At 44.5% G+C, this 20632-nt stretch overlaps 1 protein-coding gene across 1 annotated transcript in view; it reads left to right on the forward strand.

Moving 5' to 3' along the window:
* LOC134910283 (cystatin-like) overlaps window positions 1–20632 on the forward strand; it is a 53073-nt gene that overhangs the window by 23333 nt on the left and 9108 nt on the right. Inside the window, exon 3 of the mRNA XM_063918135.1 lies at window positions 8264–8386. Coding sequence (XP_063774205.1) covers window positions 8264–8386 — 123 coding nt within the window. The remainder of the gene's footprint in view (window positions 1–8263; window positions 8387–20632) is intronic.

A 20632-nucleotide genomic window follows, 5' to 3' on the forward strand; every position in this document is an offset into this window, starting at 1 on the left:
TTATTACAATACTAATCCGTGATTTGATGTATATAGTTGCAGCAGGCGTTTGTTTCATAGGAATGAATGGGCGCGTGCATATGTACGCACAGGCGTGACACATTTGCAGGCACACCAGTCTTGCCATCCATGTTGTGATGCGTACGCATTGAAGCATGGATTAGCGATGCTACATATGTGAGGGGGTGTATAATATAATTATATATATATATTCATTTATATGGGTGTGGATCACAGGGTTGACCACACTTAGGTCGACCAGTATTGGTTGACAGTAACTAGGTCAACAAAAGCAGAAGGTCGACATGAGGTGGGTGGGGGGTTTTTTGGTGTTGTTTTCTTCATAGTGACCGAGAACCCTAATTAGTGCACAGTGTCCCCTCGCATGCTTCGGGCAAGGTGCCTCGCTCTGCTACCGCTGCGCTCGGCAGAGGTTGCCGTTCCTAATTGTAGTCCACGTGGATCGTAAACTATGAAAAAGTTAAAAAAAAATGCGAAAAACTCATGTCGACATTTTGTGGTTGCATGTCAACCTAAGTGTGGTCGACCTAGAGATCGGATACCATGTTATACGGGGATCCGGTCTTTAGGTAGGTCGACCACTATTGATCGATGGTAAGTAGGTCGACAGGGTCTTTAGGTCGACCGGTCAAAAGGTCGACATGAGTCTTTCACATTTTTTTTTTCTTTTTCATACTTTACGATCCACGTGGGCTACAATTAGGAACAGTAACCTGTGCTGAGCGCAGCGGTAGCAGAGCGAGACACCTTGCCTATGCATGCGAGGGGACACTGTGCACTAATTGGGGTTCCCGGTCACTGTCGACCTTTTGACCTGTCGACCTAGAACATGTCAACCTAAAGACCCTGTCAACCTAGCATCCCTGTTGACCTGCTTACTGTCAACTAATAGTGGTTGACCCAAACACTGTCGACCTACTTACTGTCGACCTTGCATACCACACCCGTTATATGATACACTCGACAACTACTTTGGAGTTTTCACTGAAATGTTTCTTGAGATACTCTGAGTAGCATAGGCTATGCATCATCTCGCGATCATGTTAATTGGCTAATTAGCAAACAAAATAGAAAGAAATGAATGGCGTGAGGACATCTTGTGGCCAAAAAGTAGAATGCAACTGGCATATGAAACAATGTTGGAAAGAGTCCAGCAATAAGTACCAAGGAAAACTGTTTTCCATTGATGCTCCAGGGGGAACTGGCAAAACATATTTGACTAACTTACTCTTGACAGAAATATAAATTCAAAAGAAAATAGCAGTAGCCGTTGTATCATCGGGACTAGGGGGCGACACATTTGAATGGCAGCAGAACCATTCATTCTACTTTAAAATTATCGCTCAACATTCCACCAGATCAGACCGACCTATGCCCAAGAATGAATGGTGGGATTGCTAACGTGTTCAAAGAAGCGTCGTTGATTGGGATGAATGCACTATGACTCACAAATCCCATATAAATGCAATTAATACAACATTAAAAGACCTGACATCTTCTAATAATAAAGTCATGGGCAGAATGACTTTTGTTTATACCGGTGATTTTAGGCAAACATTGCCTGTAGTTTCTAGAGGCACAAATAGATACAATACGTGTGTTCATGAAAAAATCCTACGTGTGGCACTGGCAATACGTTCAAAGATTGAAGCTAACTATAATGTGCAAGTTCAACTACAAGGAGATCACGATGCTGCTAATTTTGCGGCATATTTCTTGGAATCCGTGATTAGTCAATAGCAGAATACCATGTCTTTGTCCAAATAACGAATACTTTAGGGAATTGCGTTTGAGCGATTTAAGAGCAAAAGTATACCCAGACATTGAGGCGTAACCACAAAAGAATTTCCAGTGGCTTTGCGGACGTGCTGTTGTCTCGCCAAAAAATAAAACAGTAGAAGAAATCAATAAGGCAATTTCACAAAAAAATCATACAACAAAAAAGTGTAAGTCTGTGGATATAATGGTAAACATTGACGAAGTTGCAATGGCACACGCTTGTAGATAGACGTCTGTTGCCTAATGTCATTGAGGAAATCATCCTGATGGGGCCTGCAGCAGGTAAAATCGCGTTTATCCCTAGAATCCCAACATCAGCTTTGCCGTATGAATTGAAGCACTTACAATTTCCCGTTAGGATATATTTTGGAATGATAATAAATAAGGCGCAAGGCAATGTCGTCAGAGTTCTTCTCATGGGGTATATTCAATTAAAGTCTGATCCATTCCGACATGCATTTGTCAGAATGGATCCAACAGGACCTATTCAATTAACTGAAAAATCCGACTGTCTGATTTGAGCCGGATTTGTCCGTTCCTGGTGTCCCGTCCTGCTGCTGCTGTCAGTGCCGGCCGGCGGAGTCTGCACCCAGTGCCGGCCGGGGACCACTGCGGGAGTGAAGTGCCTGACAGGGGGGACGCCCTGCTATAGAGGTACCTGCGCCCTGCTGCCCCTGTAGCATGCCGCCCCACTCCCCAGTCTTATCTCCTCAATCCGACTTTTTTTAAACTCCGATTGAGAGTGTCGGAAATGCGTCTAAAAACTGTAGAATTCTACCTTGTTTCCAACAGAAGCACACTGCTCAGCGGCTATTCCGCCGATCCATGTGCTTTCCAACAAGTCGAAATGCCCGACTTGGAACCCTTCAGACCTAAAAGTCGAAAACTGCCTTCTTTCTGACAAGATGGCAGTTTCGACTAATTGAATATACCCCATTGTCAGTTATATGTGGGTCCCTCCTGTATCGGTAATACCACCTATCGAATCATACTCCTAACTGAAGACAGTAATAAGACGTGGATTACACCAAGGTATTTACAGACTGAAGAAATTGGTAAACAATAAGAAAATGAATTCTTAGTACTGAACATATTAAGAATCTTAAGATATACTTAGCAGTTGTCTTTAAAAGTACTCTCCTCATAAACACAGGTGTTCTTTAATACCTTGATGGAGCTCCCAGTAAGTACCTTGGTTACATGCTAGGAGCTCCATTTATCAGTCACTGGGGGTAATCCAGACCTGATCACTCGCTAGCGTTTTTTGCAGCACTGCGATCATGTCAGAACCGCGCATGCATAGCAGATCGTTACTGTGCGATTGGGTTTTATGAAGAATCCATTCGCACAGCCGATCGTAAGGAGATTGACAGGAAGAAGGTGTTTGTGGGTGGCAACTGGCCGTTTTCAGGGAGTGGTTGGAAAAACGCAGGCGTGTCCAAGCGTTTGCAGGGAGGGTGTCTGACGTCAATTCCGGCCCCGGACAGGCTGCAGCGATCGCAGCAGCTGAGTAAGTTCTGGGCAACTCAAACTGCATAATTTTTTTTTTTTTTTTTTGGTACCGCTCGGCTGCACATGCAATCACACACTTCCACAGCGAAAACACACTCCACGGTGGGCGGCGACTATGTGAACGCAGGACTGCAAAAAACAGCTAGCAAGCGATCAGGTCTCAATTACCCCCACAGTCAATTCCTGCCTCTATCACTGGAAGTATCTTAGGCAAAGCTGGTTATGTAGAGGTACAAACATGCCTTTGCCTCGTATTTCTGTGAGATGTATGTGTTTTAACAGCCTTTAGAGAGAGCATATAAAAGTAGTGGTGGCTTTAGGGACAAAAAAAAAAATCTGGTAAACTGGAGGTCACGGTGCTTTTTTTTTTTTTTCATAATCTGTAGGAGTGAAATCTTTAGAAAAAACCCTGAGAGCCTGATTCTGAATCGGACGCAGCGGCGGCTGCCTGTACATCTTTTGCCGTAGTTGCATCTGATGTACAGACGTGCATCCAAATGTACAAGGACTTAAATGCCCATTTTGAGCATCTGCAATCATGCTTGGTGCATCTCTACATGCCACCATGGAAACTTGTACCAGCCCTATGCTAGGTGCAGAGTTAAAGTATGAGTATGGCCTCCAATGTGAGCGATTTAGTGTCACTGTATGCAACCGCTAGCTGCAGCCCCAAGTGTACTGGGGTGCGAGGTTTGGGGGGGCTGGGGTGCTTTCTGCTGGCACTGCTTCCCATGCCTACCAAGTTAAGCAATACCACTGCCTACAGCAAGAAGTATGCAGTGAATTCTACACTTTGTTATATACTTGTATCAGCAGCTGTTTTCAGTGCACATGAATACAGCATCTATTTACAGAAGATTGAGGGACTGGGGGCATGCCAGCAGCTCGCATAACACTGGCCATTGAAAAATGGGAGGCGTGGCAGGCAGTCGCGGCATTCCCATCAAGTCACGCCCCTTTTTACAGAGACCATGCCCCTTTTGGGTGCATGCGACTTCAATGCTGTTTTAATGAAAGTTGGGAGGTAAGTACTGTGTACATACAGTACAATAGTCAACAGTGTGGGTAACGGGCATATTAAGATACAACGAAGTTAGTTCCCCCACATCCCCCCTACTTAGTTATTATATTGTGCTGGCAAGTGGGTCCCTCCTCCTCTATGGTGCCATCTTCCCAATGATATGTGCACAATAAAGCAAAGTCTCTGGCACAGAGCCAAAGTTGTTTTTTCTCTTTCACTGTATGGTGCTATCTTCCTGAAAATTGGATCTACATACCTCCCCAAGTTCTGTTCAGTGCGCGCACCCGTCCGTTTAGGGGGCATGGTCTATGGTAAAGGGGGCATGGCTTCGCGGGGGGCCCGTGATCATGAGCCCACACCCCCATTTTCATCACTGAGGGGGCATGCCCAGCGCTCTGTGAGCTGCTGGCATGCCCCCTCTCCTCCTGTCTCCACTGAATAGACTGCGAAAATCGGGACAGTTGGCGATATGGCTCTATGTACTGAGCCTTGGAGAGAGATAAAATGGACGGAGATAAAGTACCATCCAATCAGCTCTTAACTACCATGTTACAAGCTGTGTTCGAAATATGACAGGATCTGATTGGCTGGTACTTTATCTCTCTCCAAGGCTTAGTAAATCGACCCCAATGCCGGTGGAAAGGTGGTGGAGGAGTGACCTGCTTGTCAGCACAAGGTAAGAATACAGTGAATGACCCAGGGTCAGGAGCATTTTAAGAGAGGAGGGGACCCACGTGCAGCCTCCGTCGTGGGCCCCCTCCTCTCTGGCAGCAAGTAGACTCTGACATACTGACAGGGTCTGCTGCGCCTGCGCAGGGAATAAGGCGCAGGCGCCATGTTCCCGGGGACATCTCTAGTGTGCGTGTGCAAATCACTCGGAAATGTCCACAGCGGCCATTTTTCAAGTGATTTATGCCTGCACTAGAGGGCAGTTGCCGCGGGACCCTGGAATGGTAAGTATATTAAATGGGTGCAGTGTGGGCCCCCTTGAACCCAGGGGCCCATGTGCACCGCACACATTGCACCCATTATAGAAACGCCAATGCCCAGGGTCCCGTGTGCACTACACACCCTGCACCCATTATAAATCTGCCTCTGGTGTATAACCAATTACATGAATCTGGTATTCATAGTGAAACGCCAGATTGCATTTGCATCTGCCCCCATATGCTTTTCCAGGCCAAACAATGGCGATGACAGTGGTCAAAGTTTGACATCATTCTGGTTTATTTATAAACAGATTTTTGAGGTTTGATGAGACTACAGACTGTGGGGGAGATGTATTAAGCATGGAGAAGTGAAAAAGCAGTGATAAGTGGAAGGTGATAATGCCCCAGCCAATCATTACGGGTTTGAAAAATGACAGATAGTAACATCGTTTTTGAGGTTGAAAAAAGACAATTTGTCCATAGAGTTCAACCTGTTAGTGAGCTCCTACACTAATGCACTAATATTTTAACTGTGGTGAATGTTTAGCCGTAAACTAAAATACTCGTTTGTTTTTATATTAAATTACATGATTTACCCACCATGACCCTGTATATCCTTCTCCATTAGGAATTGATCTAGTCCATTCTTAAAAGCAATGACGAGTCTGCCATTACTACTCTCTCAGGCAGGGAATTCCAAATGCGTATCGTCCTTACTGTGAAGAAATCTTTTCGTCTCTGTATGTGAAATCTCCTCTCCTCTTACCTAAGCTGGTGTCCACGTGTCCTTTGTGATTATTTTACAAAAAACAAAAACAAATCCCCCGTTAGCTCTGTGTATTGACCCTTTATATATTTGTAAAAGTTAATCCTGTCCCCTCTTAATCTCCTTTTTTTTCCAGTGTAAACATGCCTAGCCTATCAAGCCTTTCCTTGTATTCTACAGTCTCCACCCCCTTAATTAATTTGGTCACCTGTCTCCGGAGCTTTTCTAGTTCCATGATATCCTTTTTGTAGTATGGTACCCAGAATTGTGCACAGTATTCGAGATGTGGCCTCACTAGTGATTTGTATAATGGGAGTATAACACTCTCATCCCTTGCATCAATTCCCCGCTTAATGCATGCTAAAACCTTGTTTGCCTTTTTTTGCTGCAATTCTACTTTGGGTACTGCTGTTAAGTTTATTATCTATGTGAACACCTAAATCTTTTTCCCTAGTTTTTACCCATTTAGTATGTAGGTAGTATTCTTGTTCTTGCTATCGAAGTGCATTACCTTAAATTTGTCTATATTGAACTTCATTCTCCATTTTGCTGCCCATGTTTCCAATTTAAATAAGTCGTTCTGAAGAGACTCTGCATCCTCCACCGAATTTATAATCTTACGCAGTTTGGTATCGTCTGCAAAAATATACACACTGCTCTCTAGACCTACTTCTAGATCATTAATGAAAATGTTGAACCATAGTGGTCCACGTACAGACCCCTGTGGCACACCACTGAGTACTTTAGTCCATTTTGAAAAAGGTTCCATTTACCACCACTCTATGTTCCCTTTTGTCCAGCCAATTGCTAACCCAAGTGCATATTGTGCTGGCCAGCCCAAGTTCTCTTAATTTGTACTGTAGAGAAGTCTCATGGGAGGTACTGTATCCAAAGCTTTGGCAAAGTCTCTAAAAAGATTACATCCACCTCTTTACCCTGATCCAGGTTTACACTAACTGATTCATAAAAGCCTATTAAGTTAGTTTGACATGATCTCTCTTCACAAATCCATGTTGGTTCTCATTAATAACCTTATTGGTGTCAAGGAACTCCTGTATTCTATCCCTTAAAATGCATTCCAGTAATTTCCCCACTATAGATGTAAGACTTACTGGTCTGTAATTACCCTGTTCAGATTTAAAGGAGTTGATTGGCTGGTTTGTTATCACCTTCCACTTATCACTGCTTTATTACTTCTCTAGGCTTAATACAACTGCTCAGAGGCATAGCCAGAACTTTGTGGGCCCCATAGCAACTTTTTTAAGGGGCCCCATTCCAATGCTTCAGAAAGACACTTCTCTACAGCAGTTCATTGTATGCCCTATAATAGTGCCCTACTGTAGTTAATTTTCTGAACCACAGTAGAGCTTTATTTAATGTTATGCCCCATAGTAGTGCCCTAGTTTGTTTTATTAATCATTATGCCGCACGGTACAATATATAGTGCTCCCCGTTCATATTGTGCCTCATTACAGTTCCCTGGCTCATATTATATTATATTTAAAAATTGCCCTCCAGTTTATTTTATACCTCACTACAATGAGCAAGTCCAGAGGTATCCCTAGCTATATTGCAGGCCCCAAGGAAAAAGATTGAAACAACCCCTACGTACCAACCAATGGAGACAAATGTGTGTAACACATGTAACTGTGACCGGGAAGTTGGGCCCCTCTCAGCTCTGGGCCCCATAGCAGCTGCACTGCCTGCATCTATGGTAGCTATGCCCTTGCATCTGCCCCTTGAAGAGATATAAACTGGAGAAGCATCCCAAAGAAACCCCATCAGCTTCTAACTGTAATTTATTCAGTACAGTCTTTGAAAAGACAGTTAAGTTGTTTTGTTACTCTGGGCAACTAGTACTCCACTTTTTTGTCTCTCCAAGGCTTGATACACCCCGCGCTATATACAGTACTGGTTGGTTTAATTGGATGAAATGGCCAAAATGACAAATTAAAATCTTACCATTGTGCCCTGCTTTTTCCAGGTGATATCTTCACTTTTTACTCACTTAATAAATTCTAAATAGCTGAGAGAGAAATGAATAATGAATCAGCCAGCAATCCTGCACCCTATAGTCTCACGCACACACCTTCTTTTCTACAGGATGTCTAATGTTGTAAGCTACGAGAACATTTACAGCTGTCCTATATGCTGCCAGTGGTACTAAGCAAGTGATCTTATATATTCTTGTCAAAATGTTTAATTTTACCATTTTTTTCTTTTTTGCTCTTGTAGGTTGTTTCCGGAGTAAAATATTATATAATTGCCAATATTGTACGGACACAGTGTGCAAAAAATCGTTCAAGTGGTTATGGTGATGGCGCGTCCTGTGATGTGGCATGTTCCGATGGGGCGCAGGTAAATTCTACAGTACCACAAGCTTTCAGTTAATATATAATGTCACTGCACAGTATTGCCCAGCAAATAGGTAAACATATTAGTTTCATATCAGGAGATGCAGTAAACAAGATCAACTTACATTATATATAATCGTAAAGAGCTGTAGTAAAGCCTACATACAGTATGATATTGTATGTAAGATCTTAGATGCGCTGTAACATCTTCTGCCTTTGGGGGTAGTTTATTCCTGCCACCTGTCCATAGTTTGACATCTGGAAAAATACTGTATTTGTCGTCTCGAGCAGTACACCCTGCACAGAAGCCGGTCACACACATCTTTCCCTGCCCCACCCGCACACTGCAGCCTATTATACGCTTATCCCCACTTCTGCTCTTTGCAATGACACACTGCAGTTAAATTACTCCAACTAGTTGGAATATTATCTAGTCAGAGTAGCGCAGTGGTTCCCAAACGTTTTTAGTCATGAATATCCGCATTTTTTTCACGGCATCCCTAGGCCAAAAGTTTCTCATTGGAAAAAAATACTAAATGAAGTAAATCGGGGTTTATATGTCATCCTTAGGTTCAGTTATGTGGTGAGGGACAGGATTCACTTCTATTTGTCCACATATTTTTTGATTGGAAGTAGGGATGAGCGGGTTCGGATATTAGAGATTCTAACCCCCCTCCCTATCCCCCCTTCACGATCCGAGCCCGGCTCGGGACTGACTTCCTGCCAGACTCGGATCCCAGAACGAGACAAAATGTCATCATCCCGCTGACGGATTCTCGTGGGTTTTGGATTCCATATACAGATGGAGCCTCCCTCATTGTTGCTGTTTCTCCACCTAAACGGAGGAGCCTCGTCATGCCTAAGTGATGGCTCATGTTGTTCAGTTGTTGCACGGACAGGCGCGTTGAGGCATGACTTCATACGCAGCATGCAATACACATTTTCACCACTGGGAGGCTAATACTCCATTAATCCAGTACTCTAGAGCGATTAGCAGCCCAGTACTGTACTGTTAAATGTACATTCCCTCTGGTACTCTCTAGTCCTTTCCCCCAACCAAAGTAACTGTAGTATCTTCATTTACGTAGCAGCCCTTCATTTACATACAGTACTGTGTTGGCAATTTATTGACTGTAAACTAACCTCTTTGTCTGAAAAGATCAGTTTCTCTGGAAGGGGGGTGGGATTAACCAGCAGAGTTCAGAGACGCTGTTGAAAATATTAATTCTCTGTCAGGACCCAAATCGGGATAATGGTCAAAACATTGAGGTAATATGCTATTAAAAAATACATCAAACATAGAACACATGTGTACCATATTTGCGGATCACTAGGTTGGTATTGAACTAGCTGTTGAGTAGTGACCCTTTTTTTATATTTGGATAGTGTCTTGGGCATGATGTGAACGGCACAGCACATGAAGTGACCAATCCCTCTAGTATTGGTTTTAAACCTATTTCAAATTAATGTTTATGGGGGGTTGACTTTATAAATATGGGTAAGTTGGTATATCCATCAATGAATTACCATGATGGAGTTAACATCTAGTGGCTATAGTTATCACATATAATGAGTGAAGTAGGATAGTCTGTTAATGTGGTTATATGTGGATTAAACTATAAAAATGTCCTATATGATTTAAGTACTAACCCACCCGCTTTCATTATACACATTATTCATTTTTTTACCATGACTAGATATTCCTATTATGATGTCGGTGTGAAGGGGATGTGATAGGTGACATCATTTGTGTTTTAAGCTGGTCTGATCGTTGCTTAGTGACGTTGATTATGTGATAATGCTGTGTACTGCACAAAGGAAGTGACACGCGGGCTAGGTAGGAAGCGCGAAGCGTTCCACTGCGTGCGTGTGCGTTCCACCCGTTACATCTGATCTTCAGTGAGAGTTTTAGTATGGGGACGCTTGTGTATGTAAGACACAGGAAGTGACGCGGGCCGGGCCGGAAGCGCAATGCGTTTCAGGGTCCTGGCGTGCGTTTCACTGGTGGACTTCAGCGGTTTTAAGGTATAACAAGGTGTTATCCTGTACAGACTTTTCACATTGTATACATGCAGGAATTCAGGGTGGCTTACTTCTAATGTGCTGTGTTGTTGGCATCTCTACTCTAATGTTTTTCAATATTTCCTGGAGTTGATTGATAGATTGGTGGGGGTGACCGCAATGATGGTATATATGGCCCTTGCGTGAAGATCAGTGCAATGGAGATGGCAATCTGGTGCTCTGTTCTTGAAAAAGGCTGTTGGCATTAAAGCCTCATTTTGTACATTTTGAAGAAGTCTGGTGAGTGCATTCTCATTTTTGAAAAATATATTTGGGACTTTGTCTGGATTGGACTCTGCTCTGGATTGAGCACCCCAGCTGATGTGTGAAAAGAATGTGCAAGCGCAGCTTCTACACATCTAAAAAAAAATATATATATATCTATCTATCCATCCGGTAAATACCGGCACTCGCATACACGGAAACAACTTCCTCAGGTGCATGTCCATATCCTAAGTAGATTTCCAGCAATGACAGCACTCAGAGATTTTTTCAGCAATGAAAAGTGTATTAAAGCAATTGACGTTTCGGAGCTACAAGCTCCGTCCTCAGAATACACACCACAATACAAAAAAACGAACAAACTTACCCCCTTATGTAGAGACCCACAGCCCCGTGAACACCGTCTCTGTACTTCTGCCGACTCGAGCGTCCAGACGGGACGCTCGAGTCGGCGGAAGTACAGAGACGGTGTTCACGGGGCTGTGGGTCTCTACATAAGGGGGTAAGTTTGTTCGTTTTTTTTGTATCGTGGTGTGTATTCTGAGGACGGAGCTTGTAGCTCCGAAACGTCAATTGCTTTAATACACTTTTCATTGCTGAAAAAATCTCTGAGTGCTGTCATTGCTGGAAATATATATATATATATATATATATATTTATTTATAAATTATACTATGCACACACATTTATTTCCACCACTTTGTATTAGTGGTTGCCAGGGCCATGGTATATTTCCACCACTTTGTATTAGCGGTTGCCAGGGCCATGGTATAGATTTTTGCTTTTGTCACACTGTGATTGTTGATTGTATGATGATTTAATAATCATCTGCAAGCCTTCACTGTGTACTCTATTAGTGCCAATATGCAGTGCTAGACACGCCCGATAGGTGGTGCTAGACAAGGTGAATAGGTGGTGTTAGTCACACCCAATATGCGGTACTAGACATGCCCCTCCAATCTTGCACCCTCTAATAAAATGTGCTGCGAACGCCTATGGGTGTTGTTAAAATACAGGGGTGCTGTGTCCCTGTCCTGTATGCTGTAAAAATACAGGGGTGTTGTAAAAATAAAGGCCCTGTCCTTTATGTTGTAAAAATAGAGGGATGCTGTGAAAATACAGGGGTACTGTGTACCTGCCCTGTATGCTGTAAAATACAGGGGTATTGTAAAAATAAAGGAACACTGGCCCTTTCCTGTATGATGTAAAAATTCAGGGGTGCTGTGAAAATACAGGGGTGCTGTGCCCCTGTCCTGTGTGCTGTAAAAATACAGGGGTGTTAAAATAAAGGAACACTGGCCCTGTCCTGTATACTTTAAATATACAGGGATGCTGTAAAAATACAGGGGCACTGTTCTGTGTCCTGTAATAATAGAGTGCTGCCCTGTGAAATAGAAAACAAAAATTTGGAGGAAAAAATAGTGAAAGATCAGGAACCACTTTCACTTCCTAGTACTAGTGCTGAAGCTGCTGCCACCAGTCATGACATAGACGATGCAATTCCATCAACGCCGTCTGCTAAGGCCAATGCCCAATGTCTTAGAGGGCATGTGATATCCAAGAAGCAAAACTGAATAATCAGAATAAAAAATAAATTATCTGATGAGAAATGTAAAATTGACAATATGTCGTTCACAACACGAAGTGGCAAGGAAAGGCTAAGGCCTTGGTCTATGTTCATGACTGGTGGCTCCGCTTCTCATGAGGATGGAAGTCCTCCTCCCCCTCAAAATTTAAAAAAATTAAGCTTGTTAAAGCACAGGAAAAAAACCACTGCATTCAGAGATATCTCAAATCCCCAAGGAGAGTCCAAGTGTGTCTGCGGTTGTGATGTCTAGGCCTGACCTTCCCAAGACTGTATGGGAAGAGGAGGCTCCTACCACCATTTGCACCGCCAGTCAAGTTGCTGATATTGAGATTGAGGATGTCACTGTAGAAGTACACCAAGATGAGGAGGATATTGGTATAGCTAGCACTTAGGAGGAAGTTGACTATGAGGATTCTGATGGTGATGTGGTTTGTTTGAATAAGGCACCAGTGGAGATGGTGGTTCTCCATGGGATGAAAAAGCCCATTGTTATGCCTGGGCAAAATAACAAAAAAGCCACCTCTTCGGTGTGTAATTTATTTCTCCACAAATCCAGACAACAGGTGTCAAGCCATGTGTTGCCTTTGTCAATCAATAATAAGTAGGGGTAAGGACGTTAACCACCTAGGAACACCCACCCTTCAGTACATTCATCATAAGTGGTTGTCAAGTTGTGAAACTTTGGGTAAGAGCGTATGTAATTCATGGACACCTAAATCCCTTTTTCCTGTTATATCGAAGTTCCTGCAAGCCACACCACCAACTCCCTCAACGTCAACTTCCTCCTCAGTCAGGAACAGAAGTATCTTGCGGGCCATGTCACTGGCATGACTGACGAGTCCTCTCCTATCCGGGATTCCTCCGGAGGATCCTTGAGTGCTACGCCTACTGCTGCCGCTGCTGTTGTTGCTGCTGGGAGTCTATCATAATCCCAGAGAGGAAGTCTGAAGACCACTTGTACTACTTTAACTAAGCAATTGACTGCCCAACAGTCCTTTGCAAGGAAGATGAAATATGACCGCAGTCAACCTGTTGCAAAGCGGATTACTGATACCATAACAACTATGCTGGTGTTAGACAAGCGTCCGATATCTGCCATTAGTGCAGTGGGATTAAGACAGTTGATGGACGTACCGTGTCCCCGATACCAAATCCTGTCTAGATTCCACTTCACTAGGCAAGCAATTCCTGGACTGTACAGGGACATTAAGAAAAGTGTCCTCAAAAATGCGGTTGTCCACTTAACCACGGACATGTGGACAAGTGGAGCAGGGCAAACTAAGGACTACATGACTGTGACAGCCCACTGGGTTGATGTATTGCCTTCCACAGCAACAACAGCAGAGGCACCAGCAGCAGCATCTCACAAACACCAACTCGTTCCTAGGCAGCCTACGCTGTGTATCACCGGTTTCCATAAGAGAGACACCACTGACAACCTCTTACAGAAACTGAGGGACATTATCACACAATGGCTTACCCCAGTTAGACTCTCCTGGGGATTTGTCATATCTGAGAACGCCACCAATATTGTGCGAGCATTACAGTACATCTGGGCAAATTCTAGCACATCCCATGTTTTGCACACAGAATCAATTTGGTGGTGCAGAATTTTTTCAAAAATGACAAGGGCGTGCAGGAGATGCTGTCTGTATCTCGAAAAATTGTGTGCCACTTTCGACATTCAGCGGCTGCGTGCCGAAGACTGGAGCACCAGCAAACACTCTTGAACCTGCCCTGCCATCACCTGAAGCAAGAGGTAATAACGAGGTGGGATTCAACCCTCTATATGCTTCAGAGGATGGAGGAGCAGCAAAAGGCCATTCAAGCCTATACATCCACCTATGACATGGGCAAAGGAGGGGGAATGCACCTGGCTCGAGCACAGTGGAGAATAATTTCCGTGTTGTGCAAGGTTCTCCAACCCTTCGCACTTCCCCCATGTGAAGTCAGTTCAGACACTGCCAGCTTGAGTCGGGTCATTCCCCTCATCAGGCTTTTGAAGAAGCAGCTGGAGAAATTGAAGGAGGAGCTAAGACGGAGCGATTCCGCTAAGTATGTAAAACTTGTGGATGGAGCCCTTCTTTCGCATTGCCAGATCACTACATTTTGTCCACCATGCTCGATTCTAGGATTAAAGCCTACTTTACGTTGTATCTCTCTTTCCGGTGGACACAAGTCTGCAGAGGTGTAAAGACCCGGCTGGTGAGAAAATTGTCAGCTCAAGTGGAACGTGACACGTCAACAGCTCCTCCTTCATTTTCTCCTGCAACTGGGGCTGCGAGGAAACAAATAAAATTTCCTAGCCGACCCGCTGGCGGTGACGCAGGGCAGTCAGGAGCAAGTGTTGACATCTGGTCCGGACTGAAGGAGCTGCCAACTATTACTAAAATGTCTACGATCACTGAATATGATGCTGTCACCATTGAAAGAATGGTGGAGGATTATATCGGTGACAGCATCCAAGTAGGCATGTCGGGCAGTCCGTATGTATACTGGCAGGAAAAAGAGTTGCCCTCCCTCCAGCGTGTACTCCGAAAGTGTTTAGTGCTGCCTGTAACCTTGTTGGCTATCAACGTAGGAAGTTACTTCCAGAAAATGTGGAGAAGATGATGTTCATCAAAATGAATTATAAATTCCTCCAGGAAGACCTTTACCAGCAATTACCTCCAGAAAGTACACAGGGACCTGTAATGGTGGATTCCAGTGGGGACGAATTAATAATCTGTGAGTATGAGGCTGTAAACATTGAAATGGGTGAGGAATCGGAGAATGATGATGACATCTTGTCTCTGTAGAGCCAGTGTGTGCAAGGAGAGATTAATTGCTTCTTTTTTTGGTGGGGGCCCAAACAAACATCCACAGTCGTATGGCAGACTCTGTTGCTGAAATGATGGGTTGGTTAAAGTGTGCATGTCCTGTTTATACAACATAAGGGTGGGTGGGAGGGCCCAAGGACAATTCCATCTTGCACCTCTTATTTTTTTCTTTGCATTATGTGCTCTTTGGGGCCTAGTTTTTTAAACTGCCATCCTGTCTGCCATTGCAGTGCTACTCCTAGATGGGCCAAGTGTTTGGGCCGCCCACTTGTGTCTCTTAGCTTAGTCATCCAGCTACCTCGGTGCAACCCTTTGGCCTAAAAACAATATTGTGAGGTGTTCAGAATAGACAGGAAATGAGTGGCAATGAATGTTATTGAGCTTAATACTGTAGGATAAAAAAATAAAAATTCTGTGATTTTAGCTGTTTTTATGGGGGTGTTTAAAAAAAAAAAAAAAATCCAGATCAAGGTCCAAAACATGAATTGAGATCCAGATCTAAAACACAAAACACAAAAAGTGTCCTGTGCACATCTCTAATTGGAAGCCACAAGCACTGGTTTTTATCTATTACAATGACCGTAAATAATTTAAATTGTCCTTGGACCATCAATTCAGGGTACCCTTGCAAGTACCCAGAAGCAGCGCAGGACGCCATGGCACACAATTTGAAAACCACTGGGGTAGGGGGAAATTTTCAACTCCCAACTTCAAGGATCTGTGAAAATCCAAGCACGGTCTCGTATTTTCCTGCTTTTCTCAGAATCCAAATCAAGTAGCCACATATATACAACTACTGTATACAGGGCATTGGTGTAAGTTAGTTAATGATTACAAAACTTAAAACTTATTATCTGTCCCTGGCACAATTTTTTTTTTTTTTTTGTATGGTGCCACAAGGGATCTGCAGCGCCCATTACCGAGCACACAAAAACATTAGCAACAACAGCACTTACAGTTCAAGACGATATAAAACTAGTATGGACAACCAGGGGTCAGGTGTCATCAAAGGAAGTATGAAGTATAAGATAGTGTAAGTATGAGAAGGAAACGCACATGAGGGGAGAAGGCCGTGCTCTTGCGAGCTTACAATCTAAAAGATGAAGGGCTAACAAACTGGGGTGACACAAAAGGGGTAGACAGTGGGGTAAATTTACTAAGGTGGGAGATTTTTAAAACTGGTGATGTTGCCCATAGCAACCAATCAGATTATAACTATTTTTTGCAACTGGGGTGACACAAAAGGGGTAGACAGTGGGGTAAATTTACTAAGGTGGGAGATTTTTAAAACTGGTGATGTTGCCCATAGCAACCAATCAGATTATAACTATTTTTTGCTAGAAGCAGCTAAATAAATGGTAAGTAGAATCTGATTGGTTGCCATGGGCAACATCACCAGTTCTAAAAAATCTCCCACCTTAGTAAATTTACCCCAGTGAGTGTAGACTAGAGATGTGCACCGGAAATTTTTCGGGTTTTGGGTTCGGTTCCGCGGCCGTGTTTTGGGTTCGAACGCGTTTTGGCAAAACCTCACCGAATTTTTTTTGTCTGATTCGGGTGTGTTTTGGATTCGGGTGTTTTTTTTTTTTCAAAAAAACCCTAAAAAACAGCTTAAATCATAGAATTTGAGGGTCATTTTGATCCCAAAGTATTATTAACCTCAATAACCATAATTTCCACTCATTTTCAGTCTATTCTGAACACCTCACACCTCACAATATTATTTTTAGTCCTAAAATTTGCACAGAGGTCGCTGGATGGCTAAGCTAAGCGACCCAAGTGGCCGACACAAACACCTGGCCCATCTAGGAGTGGCACTGCAGTGTCACGCAGGATGGCCCTTCCAAAAAATACTCCCCAAACAGCACATGACGCAAAGAAGAAAAAAAAGAGGCGCAATGAGGTAGCTGTGTGAGTAAGCTAAGCGACCCTAGTGGCCGACACAAACACCTGGCCCATCTAGGAGTGGCACTGCAGTGTCACGCAGGATGGCCCTTCCAAAAAACACTCCCCAAACAGCACATGACGCAAAGAAAAAGAGGCGCAATGAGGTAGCTGTGTGACTAAGCTCAGCGACCCAAGTGGCCGACCCAAACACCTGGCCCATCTAGGAGTGGCACTGCAGTGTCACGCAGGATGGCCCTTCCAAAAACTACTCCCCAAACGGCACATGACGCAAAGAAGAAAAAAAAGAGGCGCAATGAGGTAGCTGTGTGAGTAAGCTAAGCGACCCTAGTGGCCGACACAAACACCTGGCCCATCTAGGAGTGGCACTGCAGTGTCAGGCAGGATGGCCCTTCCAAAAAATACTCCCCAAACAGCACATGACGCAAAGAAAAATTAAAGAAAAGAGGTGCAAGATGGAATTGTCCTTGGGCCCTCCCACCCACCCTTATGTTGTATAAACAGGACATGCACACTTTAACCAACCCATCATTTCAGTGACAGGGTCTGCCACACGACTGTGACTGAAATGACGGGTTGGTTTGGACCCCCACCAAAAAAGAAGCAATTAATCTCTCCTTGCACAAACTGGCTCTACAGAGGCAAGATGTCCACCTCATCATCCTCCGATTCATCACCGTGTACATCCCCCTCCTCACAGATTATCAATTCGTCCCCACTGGAATCCACCATCTCAGGTCCCCGTGTACTTTCTGGAGGCAATTGCTGCTGGTCAATGTCTCCACGGAGGAATTGATTATAATTCATTTTAATGAACATCATCTTCTCCACATTTTCTGGAAGTAACCTCGTACGCCGATTGCGGACAAGGTGAGCGGCGGCACTAAACACTCTTTCGGAGTACACACTTGTGGGAGGGTAACTTAGGTAGAATAAAGCCAGTTTCTGCAAGGGCCTCCAAATTGCCTCTTTTTCCTGCCAGTATACGTACGGACTGTCTGACGTGCCTACTTGGATGCGGTCACTCATATAATCCTCCACCATTCTTTCAATGGTGTGAGAATCATATGCAGTGACAGTAGACGACATGTCCGTAATCGTTGGCAGGTCCTTCAGTCCGGACCAGATGTCAGCATCAGCAGTCGCTCCAGACTGCCCTGCATCAACGCCAGCGGGTGGGCTCGGAATTCTGAGCCTTTTCCTCGCACCCCCAATTGCGGAACATAGGTTTTAAATCTAGGATCGAGCACGATGGCCAAAATGTAGTGCTCTGATTTCAACAGATTGACCAACCGTGAATCCTGGTTAAGCGAATGAAGGGCTCCATCCACAAGTCCCACATGCCTAGCGGAATCGCTCTGTCTTAGCTCCTCCTTCAATGTCTCCAGCTTCTTCTGCAAAAGCCTGATGAGGGGAATGACCTGACTCAGGCTGGCAGTGTCTGAACTGACTTCACGTGTGGCAAGTTCAAAAGGTTGCAGAACCTTGCACAACGTTGAAATCATTCTCCACTGCGCTTGAGACGGGTGCATTCCACCTCCTATATCGTGGTCAGATGTATAGGCTTGAATGGCCTTTTGCTGCTCCTCCATCCTCTGAAGCATATAGAGGGTTGAATTCCACCTCGTTACCACTTCTTGCTTCAGATGATGGCAGGGCAGGTTCAGGCGTTTTTGGTGTTGCTCCAGTCTTCTGTACGTGGTGCCTGTACGCCGAAAGTGTCCCGCAATTCTTCTGGCCACCGACAGCATCTCTTGCACGCCCCTGTCGTTTTTTAAATAATTCTGCACCACCAAATTCAAGGTATGTGCAAAACATGGGACGCGCTGGAATTTGCCCAGATATAATGCACGCACAATATTGCTGGCGTTGTCCGATGCCACAAATCCACAGGAGAGTCCAATTGGGGTAAGTCATTCTGCGATGATCTTCCTCAGTTGCCGTAAGAGGTTTTCAGCTGTGTGCGTATTCTGGAAAGCGGTGATACAAAGCGTAGCCTGCCTAGGAAAGAGTTGGCGTTTGCGAGAAGCTGCTACTGGTGCCGCCGCTGCTGTTCTTGCGGCGGGAGTCAATACATCTACCCAGTGGGCTGTCAGTCATATAGTCCTGAGTCTGCCCTGCTCCACTTGTCCACATGTCCATGGTTAAGTGGACATTGGGTACAACTGCATTTTTTAGGACACTGGTGAGTATTTTTCTGAGGTCTGTGTACATTTTCGGTATCGCCTGCCTAGAGAAATGGAGCCTAGATGGTATTTGGTACCGGGGACACAGTACCTCAATCAAGTCTATAGTTGGCTCTGAAGTAATGATGGATACCGGAACCACGTTTCTCACCGCCCAGGATGCCAAGGCCTCAGTTATCCGCTTTGCAGCAGGATGACTGCTGTGATATTTCATCTTCCTCGCAAAGGACTGTTGGACAGTCAATTGCTTGGTGGAAGTAGTAAAAGTGGTCTTACGACTTCCCCTCTGGGATGACCATCGACTCCCAGCAGCAACAACAGCAGCGCCAGCAGCAGTAGGCATTACACTCAAGGATGCATCGGAGGAATCCCAGGCAGGAGAGGACTCGTCAGAATTGCCAGTGACATGGCCTGCAGGACTATTGGCATTCCTGGGGAAGGAGGAAATTGACACTGAGGGAGTTGGTGGGGTGGTTTGCGTGAGCTTGGTTACAAGAGGAAGGGATTTACTGGTCAGTGGACTGCTTCCGCTGTCGCCCAAAGTTTTTGAACTTGTTACTGACTTATGATGAATGCGCTGCAGGTGACGTATAAGGGAGGATGTTCCGAGGTGGTTAACGTCCTTACCCCTACTTATTACAGCTTGACAAAGGCAACACACGGCTTGACACCTGTTGTCCGCATTTCTGTTGAAATACTTCCACACCGAAGAGCTGATTTTTTTTTTTTTTTTGTATTTTCACCAGGCATGTCAATGGCCATATTCCTCCCATGGACAACAGGTGTCTCCCCGGGTGCCTGACTTAAACCACCTCACCATCAGAATCCTCCTTGTCAATTTCCTCCCCAGCGCCAGCAACACCCATATCCTCCTCATCCTGGTGTACTTCAACACTGACATCTTCAATCTGACTATCAGGAACTGGACTGCGGGTGCTCCTTCCAGCACTTGCAGGGGGCGTGCAAATGGTGGAAGGTGCATGCTTTTCACGTCCAGTGTTGGGAAGGTCAGGCATCGCAACTGACACAATTGGACTCTCCTTTTGGATTTGTGATTTCGAAGAACGCACAGTTCTTTGCTGTACTTTTGCCAGCTTAAGTCTTTTCATTTTTCTAGCGAGAGGTTGAGTGCTTCCATCCTCATGTGAAGCTGAACCACTAGCCATGAACATAGGCCAGGGCCTCAGCCGTTCCTTGCCACTCCGTGTGGTAAATGGCATATTGGCAAGTTTACGCTTCTCCTCCGACGATTTTATTTTAGATTTTTGAGTCCTTTTTTTACTGATATTTTGTGTTTTGGATTTTACATGCTCTGTACTATGACATTGGGCATCAGCCTTGGCAGACGACGTTGATGGAATTTCATCGTCTCGGCCATGACTAGTGGCAGCAGCTTCAGCACGAGGTGGAAGTGGATCTTCATCTTTCCCTATTTTTGGAACCTCAACATTTTTGTTCTCCATATTTTA

The sequence above is a fragment of the Pseudophryne corroboree genome, chromosome 4 (genome assembly GCF_028390025.1).
Source record: "Pseudophryne corroboree isolate aPseCor3 chromosome 4, aPseCor3.hap2, whole genome shotgun sequence".
NCBI classification, from domain to species: Eukaryota; Metazoa; Chordata; class Amphibia; order Anura; family Myobatrachidae; genus Pseudophryne; species Pseudophryne corroboree.